Source organism: Antedon mediterranea, chromosome 2 (assembly GCF_964355755.1).
Source record: "Antedon mediterranea chromosome 2, ecAntMedi1.1, whole genome shotgun sequence".
NCBI lineage: Eukaryota > Metazoa > Echinodermata > Crinoidea > Comatulida > Antedonidae > Antedon > Antedon mediterranea.
Genome location: NC_092671.1, coordinates 16,858,034 through 16,877,562, shown reverse-complemented (window position 1 = coordinate 16,877,562; position 19,529 = coordinate 16,858,034). Strand labels below are relative to the sequence as shown.

At 30.9% G+C, this 19,529-nt stretch overlaps 2 protein-coding genes across 2 annotated transcripts in view; one reads left to right on the top strand and one right to left on the bottom strand.

The window, feature by feature from the left end:
* Positions 1-230: 230 nt before the first annotated feature.
* On the bottom strand, positions 231-17,774 carry LOC140040593 (uncharacterized). Its single transcript, XM_072086646.1, has 12 exons — positions 17,437-17,774; positions 8,343-8,481; positions 8,010-8,160; positions 4,064-4,261; positions 3,713-3,827; positions 3,483-3,610; positions 2,614-2,801; positions 2,339-2,482; positions 2,105-2,241; positions 1,577-1,683; positions 1,201-1,355; positions 231-550 (listed from the first exon to the last, which is right to left on the bottom strand). Exons 1-12 carry the CDS (start codon positions 17,573-17,575, stop codon positions 529-531), a joined length of 1,623 nt encoding a protein of 540 aa, XP_071942747.1. The 5' UTR covers positions 17,576-17,774; the 3' UTR covers positions 231-528.
* A 449-nt stretch (positions 17,775-18,223) lies between these two features.
* The window catches only part of LOC140040589 (carbamoyl-phosphate synthase [ammonia], mitochondrial-like), a 66,004-nt gene continuing 64,698 nt past the window's right edge, over positions 18,224-19,529 (top strand). Inside the window, exon 1 of the mRNA XM_072086637.1 lies at positions 18,224-18,238. The gene's annotated coding sequence lies outside the window, so the exon portion shown is untranslated. The remainder of the gene's footprint in view (positions 18,239-19,529) is intronic.

Below are 19,529 nucleotides of genomic sequence, written 5' to 3'. Positions count from 1 at the left end.
ACCTGCTCTAATCTGAAATTTGAGTTTATATTAACTATTATAATTTGTAAATTCAAGTAATTATATAACAATTTATTTTGGTTTTGAATAAAAAACATACGTTGGAAGATCATCTGTATAACTATAAAATCTAATACATTTTAGGACATTTATACATATATATTTCAGATAAGGATACAATTTGATAAATTTACTTTTTAGAACAAGTATAATAATACAATCTCTTAAAATATCCCGATACCAACAGAATGGTAAAACATTTCTTAAAAAAGTATTCTACATTTTTTTTAAGTACAGTAAAAATAAACTTTCTGCATAATTATAAAATTGTATATTAACATTCAAATCACTTTAAAATAGTACATTAATTTTATTATTAAATTTTTTATTTTAATATATTTAATTCTCCGTGAAACAAAACACATTTAGCCAAAATACAAATTACTTTTCAAGGCTTGTATTTTCTTGTTGTTGCAGTAATCATCTACCAACTTTGAGGTATTAAACTTAAAACTTCTTTCGGTAGCATCAGGAATTGGCGAGAAATTCTCTGAAAAACGCATTTGATTTTAATAATTTTATTTCATGCACCACAAATGTTGAAATAATAAAATAAAAATACAGTAGAACCGTATTATCTGGACCCAATAGGGTTGTCCCCTTATTAGGGGTTGGGCGTAGTGTTAAATCAAACATTACTCTTTGTTTCTCAGGAAAGAGTCCCTATGGGGTAGCCCGTTTGAATAGGGGTGTCCCAAAAAAGGGGGTTCAACTGCATTTTATACAAACCAAACTATTAAAGAACTCCTAACTTGAAAAAAATATCGGAAGGATTTTTGAAAGCATGTCCAAACTATAGAAGGTGCCATAATATGCTATGAAACTAATTAGGGTGCTATTACAAAATAGAAAGATACATTATTGGCAACTATAATAGCAAACATGGGTATTTTATGGTGTACCAAAGGCGGAAAATGTTGAGAATATTATATTTTAGCAGGAAGTTACACAAAATATCGGGAGAATATCGCCATTATTAGGATATTTTTTAAACTTTATCCAAAATATCGGGAGAAATTATATTTTAGCGGGAGATGACACAAAATATTTGGAGACTATTGCCATTATCGAGAGAGTTGGGAGGTCTGCTATTACAATACACAAATTAATCAATAGTAAATGTTTGAAAACATGCAGTACCTGTTAGGTTTTGCTGTTGATGGGGGTGTTGGTAGTAGTGCAGGGCCGACGCGATTACGGCTGCCAGACCTTTCACGCTTTTTAACAGATTGTCCTTTACTGTTACTATCGATGTTTCTATGACTAATGCTACGTCCTGTTTGTGGTCTGCATGCCTTTAGAAATATCAAAATAAACATGTTTATAATAACATTGCATATGAGAAATATGAAATTCATTTTAGAAACTGCAACAATGAACACTTTCGCCATACAACAACAAAATATGAAGTATTTTATTTAATTATTTTAACATGATCTTATGTTTAAATTTGTAAATTAGGTTAGATCAAGGATTTGAACCCATACACCTGGGATTACAAGGCAAGCTTGTTTACCTTTGCCTTGATTACTGATAATACATCTTGCACTGGTATAAATATGCCATGGTTTCTGTGACACCAGAAGTAACGTTTGCCGCTGTGTATGCCATCGTGGTGTCCATCTAAAAATAATAAAATGTTTTCTATGACAGAAATATTTTATTGCAATGTTGTCTCTGTATTTGTATTCTCTTCTGTAAGGTATTAATAATGTATTATATCACTCCAAACTACATGGAATCATTTTAATGTACTTAACGTGAAATGTAGTCTAGTTAGTTTGTCTGGAAATACAGTAATATTGAGATCTGTGCGATTAGGAAAATAGGCGTTACTGATAGCCTATAGACACACTTGGACTGTCAACTAATTCGGTAATATAAACATTACTTAAATTAAAGGCAATGCTGTACAGTATTCAGTTGCTAATTATCGATAATTTTCACAATTTAGAGGTGACCTGGGCCGATTTGGCCCCCTTTGATTCCGTCCATGATACTACAAATGTAGTTGCATATGTATTTTTTTTTACATATTACTTACGTGGCTCTTCTAGTTGTAGACCAAGGTAAACTGTGGTTTTCGTATTGCCATTGCCATGATTTAAAGGTCCAATATACCGTATATGACCAATTCGACCTCCTCGAATCACCACCCTGTCGTTTAACTCTACAGGTACACTACAACAAGACAAATGTTTACATTGAAATTATTTATATGTGGTACACTTGATCACAATAATTACTCCAGTCTATTAATTAAGAAAACTTTAAATACCTATGTCCGTTGCAGCGTTTGGATCGATGTTCTAGTGCAAATGTATCAGCAATACTTGCGCTAGAGTTTGTGTCATCTTCACTTTTTCCTTCTTTATTTTCTTTACACTTTGCATAATGACAATTGCAAGAATGTTGCAAATTACTAAAAAAAAATCCCATCAAAGCATATTTTATTTTATAATATTCTGTACTGGCGTTTTGGCTTCAATATTATGAAAACAACTGTTCTATAATGATTACACACAATTATTATTATTACACAATTAAACATACCTGCTTGTCTGTGTTACTAACGCTAAATTTGATTGGCTGCCTTTTTTTATTTGAGGGAGACTAACCAATGACAATTCCGAACCAAAAGATTTTCTTGTCTCATCAATGACGTTTATCTCGCAAGCCATCTCGCATGCTGTTTCATGTGCTGTTTTGTGAGACATGTCATTAGATTGTTCTCTTTTTATCTACAAAAGATGGTAAACATAGTTTGATTAAATTTTCCAAGAGTTATAGCGTATTATGCCTTAATAGTATAAAAAAGCAATAAATTTAATTTAAATTAGTTTTTAAATGGTTTATAGTTTGAAGAAACTGCTATACTCAATGCAGCCGAGCTCGTCATTGACACCACCCTAGCTCGTCATTGACGCCACCCTAGACAGTCGAGCTCGTCATTGACACCACCCTAGCCGGTCTTGTCCGTGACTTTTTTAGTCATTTAAATTTTTGTAATTATTATGCTTCAGCTTTACATTTATCTGCTCATCAATTTTACTTTTGTATTATCTTTGTCTTTTGCTTATTTATTCATATTTTTTTCTTTTATTTTTGTTTATAATATTTACTTGTCACAGGCAATCCCAGCACAAGATTTTCCTCTTCTTGGGATTCGCCTACTATTTTAGCCTGCCCCTTATTTTGAAAGATCAATTTGTTTTTTTAAAACTAATTTGTCTTAGAAATATAAAACTTTATGTGACAAAAAGGTATTGATAGTGGTAGTGATATGAAATTATCGTGTCCATATATGGTTTGTCACATAAAGTTTGATAGTGTACAATAGATAGATAGCGGTTAATGGACATAAATAAATGTCTTTTGAATCGAATTAGATTATCTGTATACATTCTTCATAAATAGCTTACTTCTGCTTTTTCATGTTCCTTCAATTCATTTTCTTTTACTTCACGATCCTTCAGCTGCAATTTCAGCATTTCAATTTCTTGGTTTGCTACTTCTAAATCTTCCTCTAATTTACTTTGAAGTTTACAATCTATAGAAGAAGAAATGCGTTAAATTGAAGGTTTTTTGTAACTACAAGTGGCGGTTGCATTTATAGAAGCGTGGTCTTTACTGTGTTTACTATTACACTTACCCGCCCTTAATGGTCCAGAGTGATATGGATGAGAAGGCTCAACAATAGTTACAGGGTCACTGTCCTCATCCTCATCCTGTTGATGGAAACTGGTGTCACATTCTACCGGGGTTTCCTGGTAGATAACAATAATAAAAATAATTTTTTTTACAAATTATAAATAACCTACAAAAGTCTAATCTTTTATGCTTTAAAAATTCAATTTTACTGGCTGTTTTTTCCCTCTCCTCCCCTCCATTCATTTTATATCAACCCCAAACTGGCTGTCTTTCCCCCAAACTGGCTGTCTTTCCCCCAGACTGCCTTTACCCAGCTCCTATTCTATCTGGGGTTCATCAACCTCAGACTTACTGTCTCTTCTATGTTGTCAGGTATAGTATGTATTTCTGCCCTGATGACTTGTTGGTGGTCATATAGATCGTTGGTTTTATTTGTTGAATGACTGCTTTCCTTGGATTGTAGTGATGATAAGCTCTGCTCTAATGACACTGAATTTGGCGTTGAAATGTAAGAAGATGCAGGGCTACACTGAGAACACACTGATTGTACCTGAATGTGAAAAAAAATAACTTTGAATTATTAATAATAATAATTATTATTTATTTATTTGTATTTGCAAATTCCATTAACATTTTTTTAAATGATGCACAATTTAACAATAAAATATTTGAATGTTATAATGACCAAAATACAAGAATAAAATGTAACCAATAAAAGTAAAAAGTGACAATTAAATTGAATCGCATTTATAAAATGAAAGAATGTAAAAAGAGTTTTTAAAAGAGTTTTAAAACAGCCTAGGCTCTTGGCATTTCTAAGAGAATTCCAAAGTTTAGAAGCAACGAATTCAAATGCACAATCACCGAGGATTAATTTTTCTTCAAATTATTGAAATTTAAAATGGGAAGCCCTGTGATTTTAAGAATTATAGTCAGCTGATTCAAGAAATTTTCCACTAAAAAAAATTCAAAATTTATAACTAATATGGGATTACTGTAAAAGAAAGAATTAACACGGCTTCCATCCAAATATACAGTAGCACCAAAAATCGCAAATCATTTGGTTTTTACGAAGCCACGCCTTAACCACTCAGTCATTTGACTAAAACTGCATAACAATTGCATATTTTCAAAATGTGATGAGCACGTTTAATATTTTATTTGATAATAAAATATTAATTTTTTTTTAATGGAATGCACATCTGTTAAAACTAGGCCATGTACATAGAGTGAGCGATGACTGTCTGCTATTCCGACAGCTTAGATTATAATGATTAAGTAAAATATAAACTTACTTCCAAATTGATTATAATAAAAAAAAATGATTATATAAAATAAAGTGCTAAAATGGTTCAATCTACAGGGTCAATAATGTACTTTCTGATATATATTATACAGATATTGACTACTTAGAGGTTAAATATAAGATTTGACATCCCCGAGGGAATGATATTTTGTTCGAGGGAATATATATTTCCCGAAGCGCTAGCGAATCACCGGATGTTCAACGTTTCATGTATGAAAAAAAACATCTTTCTGATGCATATGTAAGTTTGTTTTGATTCAATGTTGGTAATTTTATAAACAAATTTTATATATAATGTTATTTACTTTTAATTCAAATATGTATTTTGTAATAAGTAAAATAAAACATTTTAAAACGAAATTTATCATCTATAAAAAAAGTAGGTCTAACATATGCAGAAACTAAGGAATCAAATTATAGATACATAAAAATACAGATTATATTATTATTTATTCTTTGTATTTCTATTAAATCTGTTGTATTTTATTATTAATATGGCAACCTCCAGGCATGTATAGATTAGAGAATTGTTTAATTCAAATAATGACACTGATATTACAACACAGTATGATAATCTATATCTAATGTATACCAGGTTTGCTTGCTATTTCTTTGCTGTATTGTTTTAGTTAATTTACATAATTACTCAGGTGAAGATTTCTTTTGTTTCAACATTCTTTGGTCTTGTGGTGCAACTTAGTAGAGACATGACCACTACACAGACAACAACAACTTACAGGATATATAAGATCATCACATATTGTTTTGTGCAAAGCTCAGCCTCTATGGTAAGTAAACCTTATACAGTATTTCTAATGATGTTTAGCTTTTATATTTTTGCTGTAGCTATGAGTTAGTAGTGAAGGCATTGCATCTAGTGTACTATTGTCTAATAATTAATCAAGTAAACTGAAGGCCTTCTTTGAAGTGGCATGTAAAGAGGGGTTCAACCTCTACATCTTTACAAATGATTTGGCTGTACCATGTGCCCTTTCAAAAATAAAATTTACATTACATTTAGGCCATTAAAGGTGATCCCAACCTTTGGGCTGAGCTCTGCTAACAATAATTATCTTCCTATAGTAGTACCTATATCTCATGATACTCCTGCTATCCGGTTATAGACACATTGGTGTTGGGGTTTGGGACAAAATGAAAATTTTGTCTGAAGTTCAATCATACACGTGCATCAAGGCAGATTCAAACTTGTTATAAAATGAATTGCGTTCATAAAAAAAAAATTGTGATCTGGTCATAGTCCATTACATACAGTTATAGAAATCACTTTACATATTAAGTCATTTGCGAGTACATCCACTAGTTTTCATGGTAACAATTCTATTTCTAGTCATGGTATTAAAAAAGTACTGAGGTCAAGGGTTAAATTTAAGTTGCTAAGGTAACATACATTCCATCATGTTTACCTAAACTGGCTGATACCGTATGTTACCTGAGGTAGGAAAGTAAAGTATCAACCTGAGGTAGGGAAGTAGCATCTTTAATGAGATTAACATCATGTGAAATGTACCCAAATTAATGTGGCGGTGAGGGGTACATTCAATCATCAACTACAATTTCAAGCAATAACCCCAGTGAAAAAATTTTTTAATTTGTCAAATATGGTGGTATTATAGGTGGTTGATATTTAAGGTTTTGTTTAGTAAGGGGTTTGCCTACACTGTATAAACCTTTACTGGCAAGGTGCCCATGAGTATTAAAATGTCTAGGCCTACCAATCACAATCCCTTGTAGGGATAAACGTTGGAGGAGTGCCTCTGCTGGGATTAACCGATCTTATTAAACCTATTTATTATAAAGAGTTAGAGTCATAGAATATTACCCAATAACATATGTTACAAATGCCTGTTACATAGATTATCAAATCTCAAATGAATTTGACAAACTATCATGAAAGTCTGGTTGTTGTTTGGAGGTGTGTCCCATAAGATCAACCAATCTTAACCATTTTATATGAAGGTATGTCTCCTTGATTCATTGCATTAATATTGTGCAAGTTTATAGAACAAATTGCCAGAGATTACCCAGCCTCAATTTGACTATATTCATACATTTTTCTACACAATATATTTATAGATTTGTGAAATTATAAACAAATATGAATGTAATCATCTTCATAAAAAAGAATTAAAAAATCATGTATTATTCAATTAATTTTTATCTTTTGGTATGCTTTTAATAAAAAACATTATTGAACGTTAGCAGATGTTTAAAAAATATTCTACCTAAAAATATTTCCCCTGTAAATCCCAAAATCACTCAATATTATACCTATTCTTTTCTTCTTAATAATAATATATAACATATTTTTACCCAATCTCATTTTTGTTGTTATAATAGGGGTGGATAATAGGGCTAGTTATTAGGGGGAAAATGTTCATGCCATTTAGTGTACAATAATCCAAAGGCAAATTACTGACAACAAATGGAGATTGAAATATAGTAGTCTAATATAAATATATTTTGGCCACATTCCCTAGAATGTTGAGTATGTCTATATCATTTTGAATAGTACTTTTAAATTCTGAAAATAAAAGTTTAGATTGTGTATGATATGGGAACACATAGTAGTTTTAGTATTGTATATTCAAAGGCGGTATTAAATGTGCCGGTCTGCCGGTATTGCAACATTTATCAGCTGAGACTGAGACAATAATGTCATGAACAGCTGTTAAACCACACATAATTCACAATTTAATGCTTCGACCCTATTGCACTTAAGGGAAATTCTAAAATTAAAAGATAAAGTGTTTTTTACTAAAATACTTTTTGAATATTCCCGTAAGAATATCTTAGGCAACATGTACAGATGTAGGACATATTTTTACTATTGGTGTAACCATAAGAAAACTTACACCAAATAAAACTAATTAATATTATGGTTAATATCATATTTTATTTGGTACAATACTTTTAAAAAAATAATAATTTATAGGTTATACAATCAATAATGCAGTAGTTGTGGAAATCTTACAGATGTATTTTGTTTTTGATGCTTTCCATCAGAGTTGACTGGTGGTAGGGTAGGACTTGTTGATCGGCTAGTTCTCGTGCTAACTCGTAAGCTGTGCAAACTCCGTAAATGTTCAAGTTCTCGTCTCTGTTTCTCAACAGTTTGTTCCAATCTGAAAAGGAAATTTGAGATATTTTTTTAGATGATCATTCTAACTCTTTTTTTTTTGCTGTCAATGTTTTTTATTTTCTAAAATGACAAAAACTGAATAAATTATTTGTATGTTGGTTGATGCATTTAGTTGTCATCTACACTTGTATGAAACCGATATAGATAAATCAACTGATGATGTACCGTTTTTTCGCCCGCATCAAACCGGCAACATCTGCACATAAACGAACCACTCCTTTGCGAGTACCGTTCACCACAAATGTCACTGCTTTTGAAGCAACATCTTTGTCCTCAACTAGACCTTCAATTTCTTTCACATTATCTATAAAATATAATGAACACATAAATACAACATTCGAGGTTTTCATCAAAATTTAAAATAGCTTTTGGGTTCTATTTCAATTACCGTTTTGGCTTCTTAATGCAGAGTTGTGCAAACTTTTTAATTTTGCGGCTTAAAATATTGTAAATGTTGTGTATCCTTTCTTTTTCTTACAAACAGTATTGCAACAAACAGAAATGTAGTTAAAATATTTTATACATATTTACTTTACAGAAGATTTTTTGTTCATTTGGTATTAAATCTAATCTGAAACCAAATGTAAACCCATGACAACAAAATGTGGTTTGTGGTTTGTATTATGATACTCAAGTCTTTTTTAGTACTATGTTTTCCTTAGGGTACGTTCACATGTACCAGTAAGACTGGTGTGGTAAGGTAATCCATGGATTGAAATGCCAAGGTGTTTACACATACAGCATTAATTATATTAATGAATTGCGTGATTGCATTTTTTATTTTTTCATTTTACATAGCCATGATGGCTGTCTCTTTTAAGGGTTTTTTTGGTACTTTTTTCAATTTTTTCCAATTGTTGAGTTTGATTCTTTCTTGAAATTCACTCTGCTTTTAGCCGTTTTTTCACCCTAAACTATTCATGTGCTTTTAAATTGAATACCAGGGAGTGGCTAGTTACAATAAAAAAAAAAAGGTCATTGGTATTACTATCTTGAAATAACGTCAAAATTATTCAAGCATGGCTGGAGTGAGCTCTGTGGCGTTGTTAAGTTGGGGTATGTAGCTATCATACATAACGCCAAGGACGTGGCTTAGTAGTGAGTGGACTTAAAACACCACTGACAACTTCACACACAAAGGTGTAGGTTATGCAAGGCATACGCCAGCTTACTGTACGTCGTACATGTGAACATACTCTATATTTTCCTAAATGCTGCTACCAAAAAAGTACATTTATAATTGAATATATGTATGGTATTCATACTGTCCTATTTAAACATAATATACTGATATCATGTTACTACAAAATTTAATTAGTTTCTAACCTAACAAGAAATAATCACCATATAAAAAAAAACACTTAAACATGAAAAAAAATCTTAATCTAAATGTTTGTTGGTTACATGTATAGTAACCTTTCGTTATTTAGTTCGGACAAAATCATTAGGAATGTTTAGTATCGATGACACGCCTCTTAACTTCCGCATCTCATCAACATCTTAGTAGGGGAGCATGAGGTGCTGTTTGCCTGAAACATTATCAACACAAGCCAATGTTTTCACATTTGCCATATACCTGTTTTAAATTGCATGATTCACAAATGGTTGCATCGTACGCTTTGACGTCATGACATCAATGAATAACAGTGGGAAGGTTTCTCAGTGAAGAGAGAGCACAGTATATTTATTTTTATCCAGTAATAAAACTTTCAAATTTAGTTTAGCATTGAATTTAACTTTATATTTAATCTTTTGCAATTAGTTTTCTAATTTGTGCATGGTAGGTGTAATAACTTTTCAGTTTTATGTTCCAAATCTGCTCAGGTGGCATTGTTTTAAAAGATATTTTTGGTTTATTGAACACATTATGTTTCTAAAAGACACTCAACACTGCTGGCTATACCAACGATTCTCTAGGTAATATCCCAGACTCTTTTTAACAAATGATAACATCACATACTGTATGCTGCATAAGATGTAGAAATATATATTTACTGTATGTACTTGACCTTAGAAAATGTAATGCAGAACTACCCTAAGGAGTGGCTTATGTTTACAAAGAGCTATTTTTCAATATGTTCAACTATTTTTGAACTTTACTATCCATGAAAATGTACCCTTATCTAGCAATCAATTGAATAGTTCTGCTATTAATGTGAAATAAGCATACAAAGTTACCAGCTACAGTATTACTCTCTTTTGATTTTCTTTGATTTTATGTGTAAAGTGTTTTATTTGGTTTTTTAAAATTACATTTCATAGTTTCACAATACAGTTAATTTCAGATATTCATCGTTGCCTGAATGACCATTAATATTTTGATTATGTATACAGTAGTATACGCTCTTTTTTCCCCCATTTAGTTACTGTACGTTTGCCAATTTATAACAATTAGAAACAATATAGGAAGAGAAATCTATGAGGATGAGAATGAACCGCCTCAATCAAAATTCGAACATTCTGCTTGATATGTAGATGTCCTAACCATTTGACCACCACTCTCTCTTTCTAACGAGCATTTAAAGTTCCTTGTACCAATTTGTAATCAATTCTCTATTTAGCTTCAATTACACAAATATTACAGTACACCGAGTTTTATTCCTAGATTTTGTATTTTTTCATATAATATATGGTGTTTTGTATTTGATTTTTTGTGTGTGTCAATTTGTAATCAATTCTGTTTTTAGCTTCAATTATACATATATTACAGTACACAGAGTTTTATTCCTAGCTTTTATATTTCTTCATCTGTACATATGGTGTTTTGTACAGTATTTGAATTGGATTTTATTGTGTATGAAATTTAGCTTCCATAAGAATATTCAGATTAAAGATAAGTGTCTTCACAAATCTACTTTCTATTGTGTTCATTTGCCCCAAGTTCATTTTGAAAGCACTGCCATTTTATTCAGGTTTTCATAAAAATTCTAACAACTGGCACTGCAAGATTTGGTTCATTAGTCTCCAACAATAGTTGAATCTAAAGTGGGATGAAATGCAAATATACAGACATGTATACTATTGTAAAAGATTGTAAAAGATCTTGTATAGGTAAATATGATGGATACAAGCCATGATAGTGTGCAAATTCAGATACTTTGTAACTTAAACACTCATAATGGCTGAACACTACCTGTATTTAATAATTTTTATTTCATATTTGTGAGTGACCATTAAAGACACTAAACGTATGTTTTTTTTCGGCCTAATTCAGGTCACACACTACATTTTATGTTGAAATAAATACTATATGGACCTTTGCGATAATTTTTTCATTTTTATATGGTTACAAATATGAAAAATAAGTTGATTTTAATAATTTAAGCGACCCGCCATAAATACCAGACACGTGATGATATTTTCATATTAACTAGAAATGTCTACGAGAGACATTGTTTTTCTCTTTTCATCATAATTAACCTTTGAACGTACAATACAAAAATGACCTGGTTTAATGTTATGCATTATTTTTTAAAAACTTAAAAATTGCAGGTATAATGGTCTTCGTTTATTTACTATAGATAATTATGTATCAATGTATTATGCTGTCTCCTATTTTAAAATATTAATGATTCAATCATTTTTAGCTGAAATTTTATGTCCATGGGAAATGTTTCTAAAATGACTTAAGCATTTTAAAGTCAACATAACATTTTAAATCAAATGGTTTATGCTAACTGTAATTTTTGTTTTTAACCCTTCCTTTTAATCATAAATTGTACTGTGTGTTTTAACATGGTGTCACATTTTGAAAGTGGGAAACTCGCTGTGGTAGACCTACACTGTACTGTTAAATGTATAATGAAAAAAAGAAATTAAATTAACTAAACTAAATTGTTTCAACATTACTAATTAGGGGAAAAAGAATACCCAAAGGTAAAAGAGACTTTAGTAAAAACATTCAAGAATTTGAGTTTGGGTGTAAACCAGTTGCGAAAGCAATTTGATACAAATATATCTTAAAACAAGGCCAATGAACTCCAATAATACGATGAATCTTGTTGGTCATACGAGTCTACATCTCGTAACACAAGTAAAAATAACCCGAATGATTAATTCAGAAATTATTCTGAAATGAGCACCCGTCAATCCACCATGGCAATATAGTTGAGATTTGATAATTAAATATTTACATCTATAACGATATATAACATTGCCTTTAAAATGATTAGTTAATCAAGATAAATATAGGTATATCCTATTCTCCGAATTATCATTCCCTGGATCATACTACTGTAAACATCTAGTAGTTAAAACATAAATAAAATAATGAAGTATCTGTTACTTACTAGAAATAAGTACGTATATGTTTTTTCAGTAATAAACTGTATGTTTTTCAGGAACGGTTTTCAGTTTTAGGCGTCGCCAGTTAATTTGCAAACATTAAAACCCTAAGGGGTTTTTTATTTCATGAGGACATGGCTTGATTTTCTTATCCAAAAATGATCAAATTATGAATTTAAATAAGTAGCAACCCAATAAAAACAACTGTAAAGTCAGCGTAGCTAGACATAACCACAAATCTCCCACTGCTCCCGGTATGTTGGCTACAAAATATGTTGCTAACCAACAACATGACTATAGCCCCACAGAAACATGAATATGTATGTAGGCTACATTTAAAGTGTACAATACTACAGGCGACAGTTGGAGCATCATCTAACTACACGGCGGTATTCATTTTCTACTGTCTGTGCATTTTAAATACCAATCTCCGGGCTACAGTATCTACCATAAACATATTATTTTTAGTCTACATTTTTTAATTTGGATAAGATTGTACTGTATGCTTAGGTATGTCAGCCATTTTCACCATGTTTAACGATAAAAACAAATTATGTAAAGTGTAAATACCAGGCAGTTTAGAATTCACGTTCTCTGCCTGATGTGTTTTTTATATACATTTGATGCGCATTCATCATACATTTGGTGTTCAAACTTTTGTTGAAAAAGCAAAAAGTTTAGAGATTGCAATAAAGTAGGTCTTGCTGAAATATTATCTAAGCATCACAAAACCAATTTGATACAGATAAAATGTAACCTCCAAGGCCAGAAGCCAACATGAAAGACATTTACAATCCAACAAAACACTAAATTAAAATGTGCAGTTAGTTGCTGTACCAGCCAAAAAAAATTGAAATGGAGTGAAAACTACAATCAAGAAGGTTGTTGGGTCTCCTATCATAACTAAACAATATTGTAATTAAAACTACTGTGGAGTAGCTTTGCCAACATCTTACCAATATTATTGATCATAATACTGTAATTACTGTACAGTACAGATATGTGTGCCGCGACTATGTGTGCTAGTTTGTAGCACAAATCTCCACAAATTTGAAGTGAGGAAAATGTCTACATAAATTTGTAAAAAAGTAGGTACCGTACTGTAGTTTGCACAAACCATCAGGTACTCGCATTAAAAAAATTACTTATCGATGCATAATACTATAGTTTGTAAGAATTCCATCTGGGCGCAATGTACTGTATGGTTACAGATACAGTAAACATTCATTTTTAAAATAGAATTTAAATTACTGTAACTATAATAAACAGAAAGTTTGAAACTGAATACATACCTTCTAAAGGAGCATATGCACTTTTGATGTTTAATGACTCAATTTTCCTCATTTTTTTAAAGCAAGTAGTCGTGCAATAACATTTTGACTAATTGACGAGAGGAACATGAATTGCGTGTTATTTTGATTTTAGCCAAATAAAAATAAAATGTAGTGCTAGCGAAATAAGTAGTCACCACAGCTCAACAGGCTTTAATTTGCAGCAGGTACATTCAGTACACACAGTAAAGTGTTTGTTTGCTTTTGCTGTGTTCTGAGCACAACACCCTGGAGTTGGTCTAGAATGCTCCGTGAGAGGCGACCCAGTTTGCCTGGGTCAGGGCCAAAAAATCGAGACACATTGTATCATTGAGATGTTCAATATTATGATTGGGCTGGCAAAACTTGAAGCAGATTCGAAACTCATTATTTTAAAGTCAACAAGCGATGATTTTGTTGGAGTCCATGAACATCATTAACGAATGAAAAACGACCGATGTGAAGTTGGAGAAATGAAATTTGAAACCTGTCCCAGCTGATCAATTGATAAATATATTCTCAAATATTTTATCTAGCTCAACTTTTTCAACATCAAAATACCTGAATGTTGTTAACCCCTGGCTCATAACATTGCACGTTGGAATTGTAATTCTACACACCTACAAATTATTCTAGAATTGATTTGAAAATAAAACTATTCGCTTACTTTTGTATTGTCTTGAAACTTTTCAGAAAGTAATTTTTAATCTTCTTATTGGAAGAATGTAGGGTTTTAAATGTACAATTTCCAACCATGGAGGTTCATTTTTTCCTCCATGGTCTAACAAAAGCCAAGTTTATCATTCTAATTAAAACTAATATGGCAAAATTAGTCTTGTGATCCCAATGGAAATAAGTACAGTATCAATATCAATCAATCAATTTAACATTTGATTTCGCCATGCAAACCTTCATTTAACTTGTCTTATCATACTGAGTAAACAAATTTGTTTATGTTTATATTGTTTGTACTGCGTGACTGGTTAATAAATAAAATCAATCAAGAAGATAATACAAATTACTTGACAGGAGTATACATTTTTGTGAATTAAGTACTGATTGTTTTTAAATCATTGCACATAATATTATTTTATTATGAAATGTATTTGTGTTGATTGTACAATTTCGATTTACTGTACAACATTTTATAACAGATTACTGTACCTAAAACCATGGAGGTTTATTTCCTCAATGACAAAGTACTGCTGTTAATATGTAATTAATAATAATTTAAGTTTGGCATTATTGGGGTTGGCTATGCCATACCCAGGCTGCATTTTTGTTGTCGCCAAACGGAAACAAAGGATTATAATACAAGCTCTGAAACTCATCCCAATAGATTTTGTGATAGACTAAAGCTTCAACATTTGGATGTTTAAAAGATTTATTGTCCCTTGAAAAAATAATTAAACCATGTTTTTATTTTAATATGCCATTTTAATGTCACACAAAGTCACTTTGACCAAAATTTGGATTGCCAACAAAATTATTACCTGAAAAAACTGTAATTTAAAGAAACAAATAGTCAGACTGTCTGTAGTTTTGTCAGATAATGGGTTTTTGGTTAAATTTTTGAAACTGTTTATTTTGTAGGTGAAATCATTATTTTTATACTATTGATTTTTTTTCTTATGAAAGTAAATAACTTAGAACTGCAAATGACCTATTCAAAGTCTGATTTTATAAATCTTAATTTTCATGATTTGCGGTACAAAACATGTTTAAAGCACATTGCAATAGAATGAGAAAAGCATGCAAATGAAAAAAAGTAGGAGCAGTGAAGGCACTGTTTGCGGGATACTTTGCTGAAGGCAGAGCAAATTGCCCTTACACAGCAGTAGGCAATGGCTCAGATGACAAAGAAATCTGATGACCTAAACAAATAATACATAAACATGTTGAATTCAAACCTAAATATAAATTAGTTTAATTTACAGAATTTCTATCTTTTACACCTAATAATTTTATTATATACTTTTTCAATTAACAGTCATCTTTTTGAAACTGTCAAAATCTGATAACAATAAACATAAAGATTTAAAAAATAGAAACATTTTTCTAACTACTGTAGAGTTTACGAGTTTTACCTGAATGTTCCATTTAGTAATCATTCAATATACAATCATATTCTACACAGAACCAGAATCAAGCAATCCTGTTATACGATTAAGTCTGTGTGATCTGTGATGATAATTTTGTCAGAATAATTCAGGTAAACCCATAAATAAAAGCCTATTCTTTGATTTAAATGACTAACAATATGAGAGAAATATATACATACAACAACAAATAAATAATTGTAAATTCTATTGTCAAAGTAAAACTATGAGTGTTAAAGTGACGCAGTGAACGGAACATTGGTGTTTTAGAAGAACAAATAAAAGCCAATCAAGCATTTACTCCTAAACAACGTACACAATTCAGACAAACTACAAAACAAGAAAATGAAACAGCTGTATAAATCGAGACTACAAAACACCGTAAATTATTGAATATGTATTGTCCCCCAAAATACGACAAATAAAGATGAATAAAATCTAAATTTGAATTTAAGATTCAAGAAATTGTATTGATTCATTTAAAATGGAAATTCAGTATATACTAATGGTATATACAGTAGATACTGTAAAACAAATTGAAATTATGCAGTAGATCACTTACGCAGAAAAAACAATAATAATGATTTCACTTATAAAAAAAACAAAATAAGCTCAGGTTAAAATTAACATTTAATAGAATTTTGGTTAATTATTTTGTGTTTATTATGTTTTTTCTATTTAATTTTTGGTAAAAAAGAACAAGTAAATATATGTTCGACATTAAAATGGCATATTCAAACAAATTTCTTTACAAGATTGTTTAGGGGGACAAAATATATCTTTATCACTTACTGTATTGTGTGGGTTTTACTTTAATATAAATTTGGTAAATTTACACTTTAATGTAGCATATAACAATCTGTCGTTTCAAAGGCAAGATTCAACTGATTTATTTTGTAAAGAAGCAGAATTAATGACTAACATGCATTGAATTTTGTTGAAATTGTTTTGAAGAAATATTGTAGAAAAAAGAAAAATGATAATTATTCCCATGATACCTATTAAAAATTACTATTTCTTTAAAGTTGTTTTTTCTTCTAAGAATAAAATAGGCCTAGTTATTATCATCCAGCGTTCTTCTTACAAAAACACTATTTTCTTCATACATTTACATTTTAAATGTCCATACATCAAACACAATGTGAAACAGTGATTTTAAAAATGTATTCATTAAACTATATTAACACAATTTTTACAAACAAATTTGCTCCATTTAAATTTGTTGTAGGTTTATCAAAGATAATTATTGTTATGCATTAGATTACCCCAATAACAAGAATAATATTGATATTTAATTATTTTCAAATTTTCTTTTCTTTTTATCAAATATTATAAAAATATTTTTTAAATTATAGTATAAAAAATCAAAAATGATTTGTTGTATTATTAAAATTGAAAATAAAGGTTAAACGTTAATTGGTATGCCTAATTCGCTATTATTTCTGTCAAAAACGGCCGATTCACAGAAATATAGATTTTATTTTACAAAACAGAAGTCTAGGCCTGACTGAATGAGCGTCGTTTAATATCGTCCGGGACTTAAGTCGCGACAAACAAAGTACTTACCAAGACCAAACGACGGGTAAGTCGGTTTGTGATGTTGGGTAGCTGCGTTCACATCGTTTTCCCAAAATTTCATTCGACCAAAAGATCCTGGAGAACTATCAGTATAAGATGGACTTCTCTCAGAACTAGAATTGTCCATCTTTATAGCAGAGTTATATTCAAATCATGTTGAAGTTATTTTCTGTAATCAGACAATTGAACAAAAATCACGCCAACCCAACTGGGCCTACGTACCTCTTCGACCTTCAACAAAAAAGTCTTAAACTTTTATCAGTAGCCTTCATGTACCAGACGGCGAATTATACAACCTTATGAAAGAATTATTTTTACGCCGTATTTTGTCTCAACACGTTACGAATAATAAAAAAGCAAGCCGGTTTATATTATATAAACCCAATTTAACTTGTTTTAACTCGGGCTGAAATAATAAGCCTCTCTGAATTTAAATTATTTTATAACAAACAATTAAGCACGGTAGTACTAGTAGGTATAAAGCCTACGGGTACGGCTGCTGTATGATTATTATGCCATGAATATGAATAACAGAAAAGACACGGAAACGATCTTCTTCCGAGTCTTATTCAAAAATATCAAAGGTGCCTACACTTATTCTTATTCATATATTTGGTTTAAAAGTTACTCCTCCCTGATTTGTTCATATGAATCGAATGGATTCCAGAAATTGCAGACCTTATAGCTTGGTAATAGAGATTGGGCTGCAATTCAATTCCACTGAACGGAAGACGAACGGAAATTGAAGTGTCTACTGGAGTTGATGCAAACTAGAAGGAATACCAAATAGGTAGGGCTAAAAAAGGAGAAATCTTTAACAAAAATCATTAGGCCTGTGATGGCTCCTTTGTGGATCTCTTTTTGTAACGGAGATCTATGTTGTACATAGAGCCTATTCATTTCCATTGTGATTGTCGGTCAAAGTATGCAAGTAACCGACTGTTGGCGCATTTAAAGTTTGTCCACTGTCAAGTGTTTATACAAAGACATGGACATTGAAAGACCTCACATTTTGTGAAATGATCAAAATATCGATTTAGTTTTAATATATTTTGATTAGTGATGTTCACTCAATACGCAAAAAAGTACAATTTTTAATAATAAAGTTATTAAGTTATCTGTGCTTCTATGAAACGTACATTAATAGGCCCGGCATACTTTTACGAACAAAAATAGACGCAGAATCAAGTGACATGAATGACATTGTTTGTCCTATATTTGTGATGTGTTGGAAGCATTAGTAAATATTGTTCTGATGATATAGAGCTACTGGGTTTGTAGCCCTCTTCTTTTTAAGATCCATCAACACACATCTTGCATTCATTTTATCATGTTATTACTTTTTGATCGAAACGTCGAGTAACTCCTTTTCAGAACAACAAAGTGAGCCGATATTGAATAAATCAAATCATAAATCAATTAGTCCAGTCTATAGTTTTATTCTTAAGGGTAGGCATATTTGTTTATTTTCCCATTTAAATTTGTTCTTTTGTATTTAAATTTGTTTGATTGAGTTTGATTTAGGCCTATTCTGTATTAGAAACATGCTCCAGATATATTCTTATCAATTCCTGTTATTTTTCTCATTAGAATAATGTTTTGGATTTATCAAGTGTGTATTGGTATAATGGTTATACATCCATTTGAAAACGGCGAGTCAACATTAAGAAAAAACAACGTGAAAACGCTCAATATAAAGGAACGGAAATGCGTTCGGTATCCGAAACAGAATTATACAAGAAATGGAACTGAAGCTTGAAGAAATCAATGACTTTTATGTAACATCAGTTAATAACGGGAGTTCTCTTCGCACTGATGATCACATCACTGGAACACAAGTTGATGAAGAAATAACCATGTAACATCAGTTAATAACGGGAACTCTCTTCACACTGATGATCACAACACTGGAACACAAGATGATGAAGACATATCCATGCTATGTAACATCAGTTAAAAGCGGGAACTCTCTTCACACTGATGATCACAGCACTGGAACACAAGTTGATGAAGAAAAAACCAACTATGTAACATCAGTTAATAACGAGAACTCTCTTCACACTGATGATCGCATCACTGTA

Excerpts from the sequence above, each read along its gene's own strand:
- LOC140040593 (XM_072086646.1), bottom strand. The coding sequence starts at position 17,575 with ATGGACAATTCTAGTTCTGAGAGAAGTCCATCTTATACTGATAGTTCT. Across the intron at positions 2,802-3,482 it reads AGGAACATGAAAAAGCAGAA|ATAAAAAGAGAACAATCTAA; the intron begins GTAAGCTATTTA and ends CATCTTTTGTAG. Across the intron at positions 2,483-2,613 it reads TTAGTAACACAGACAAGCAG|TAATTTGCAACATTCTTGCA; the intron begins GTATGTTTAATT and ends ATTTTTTTTTAG.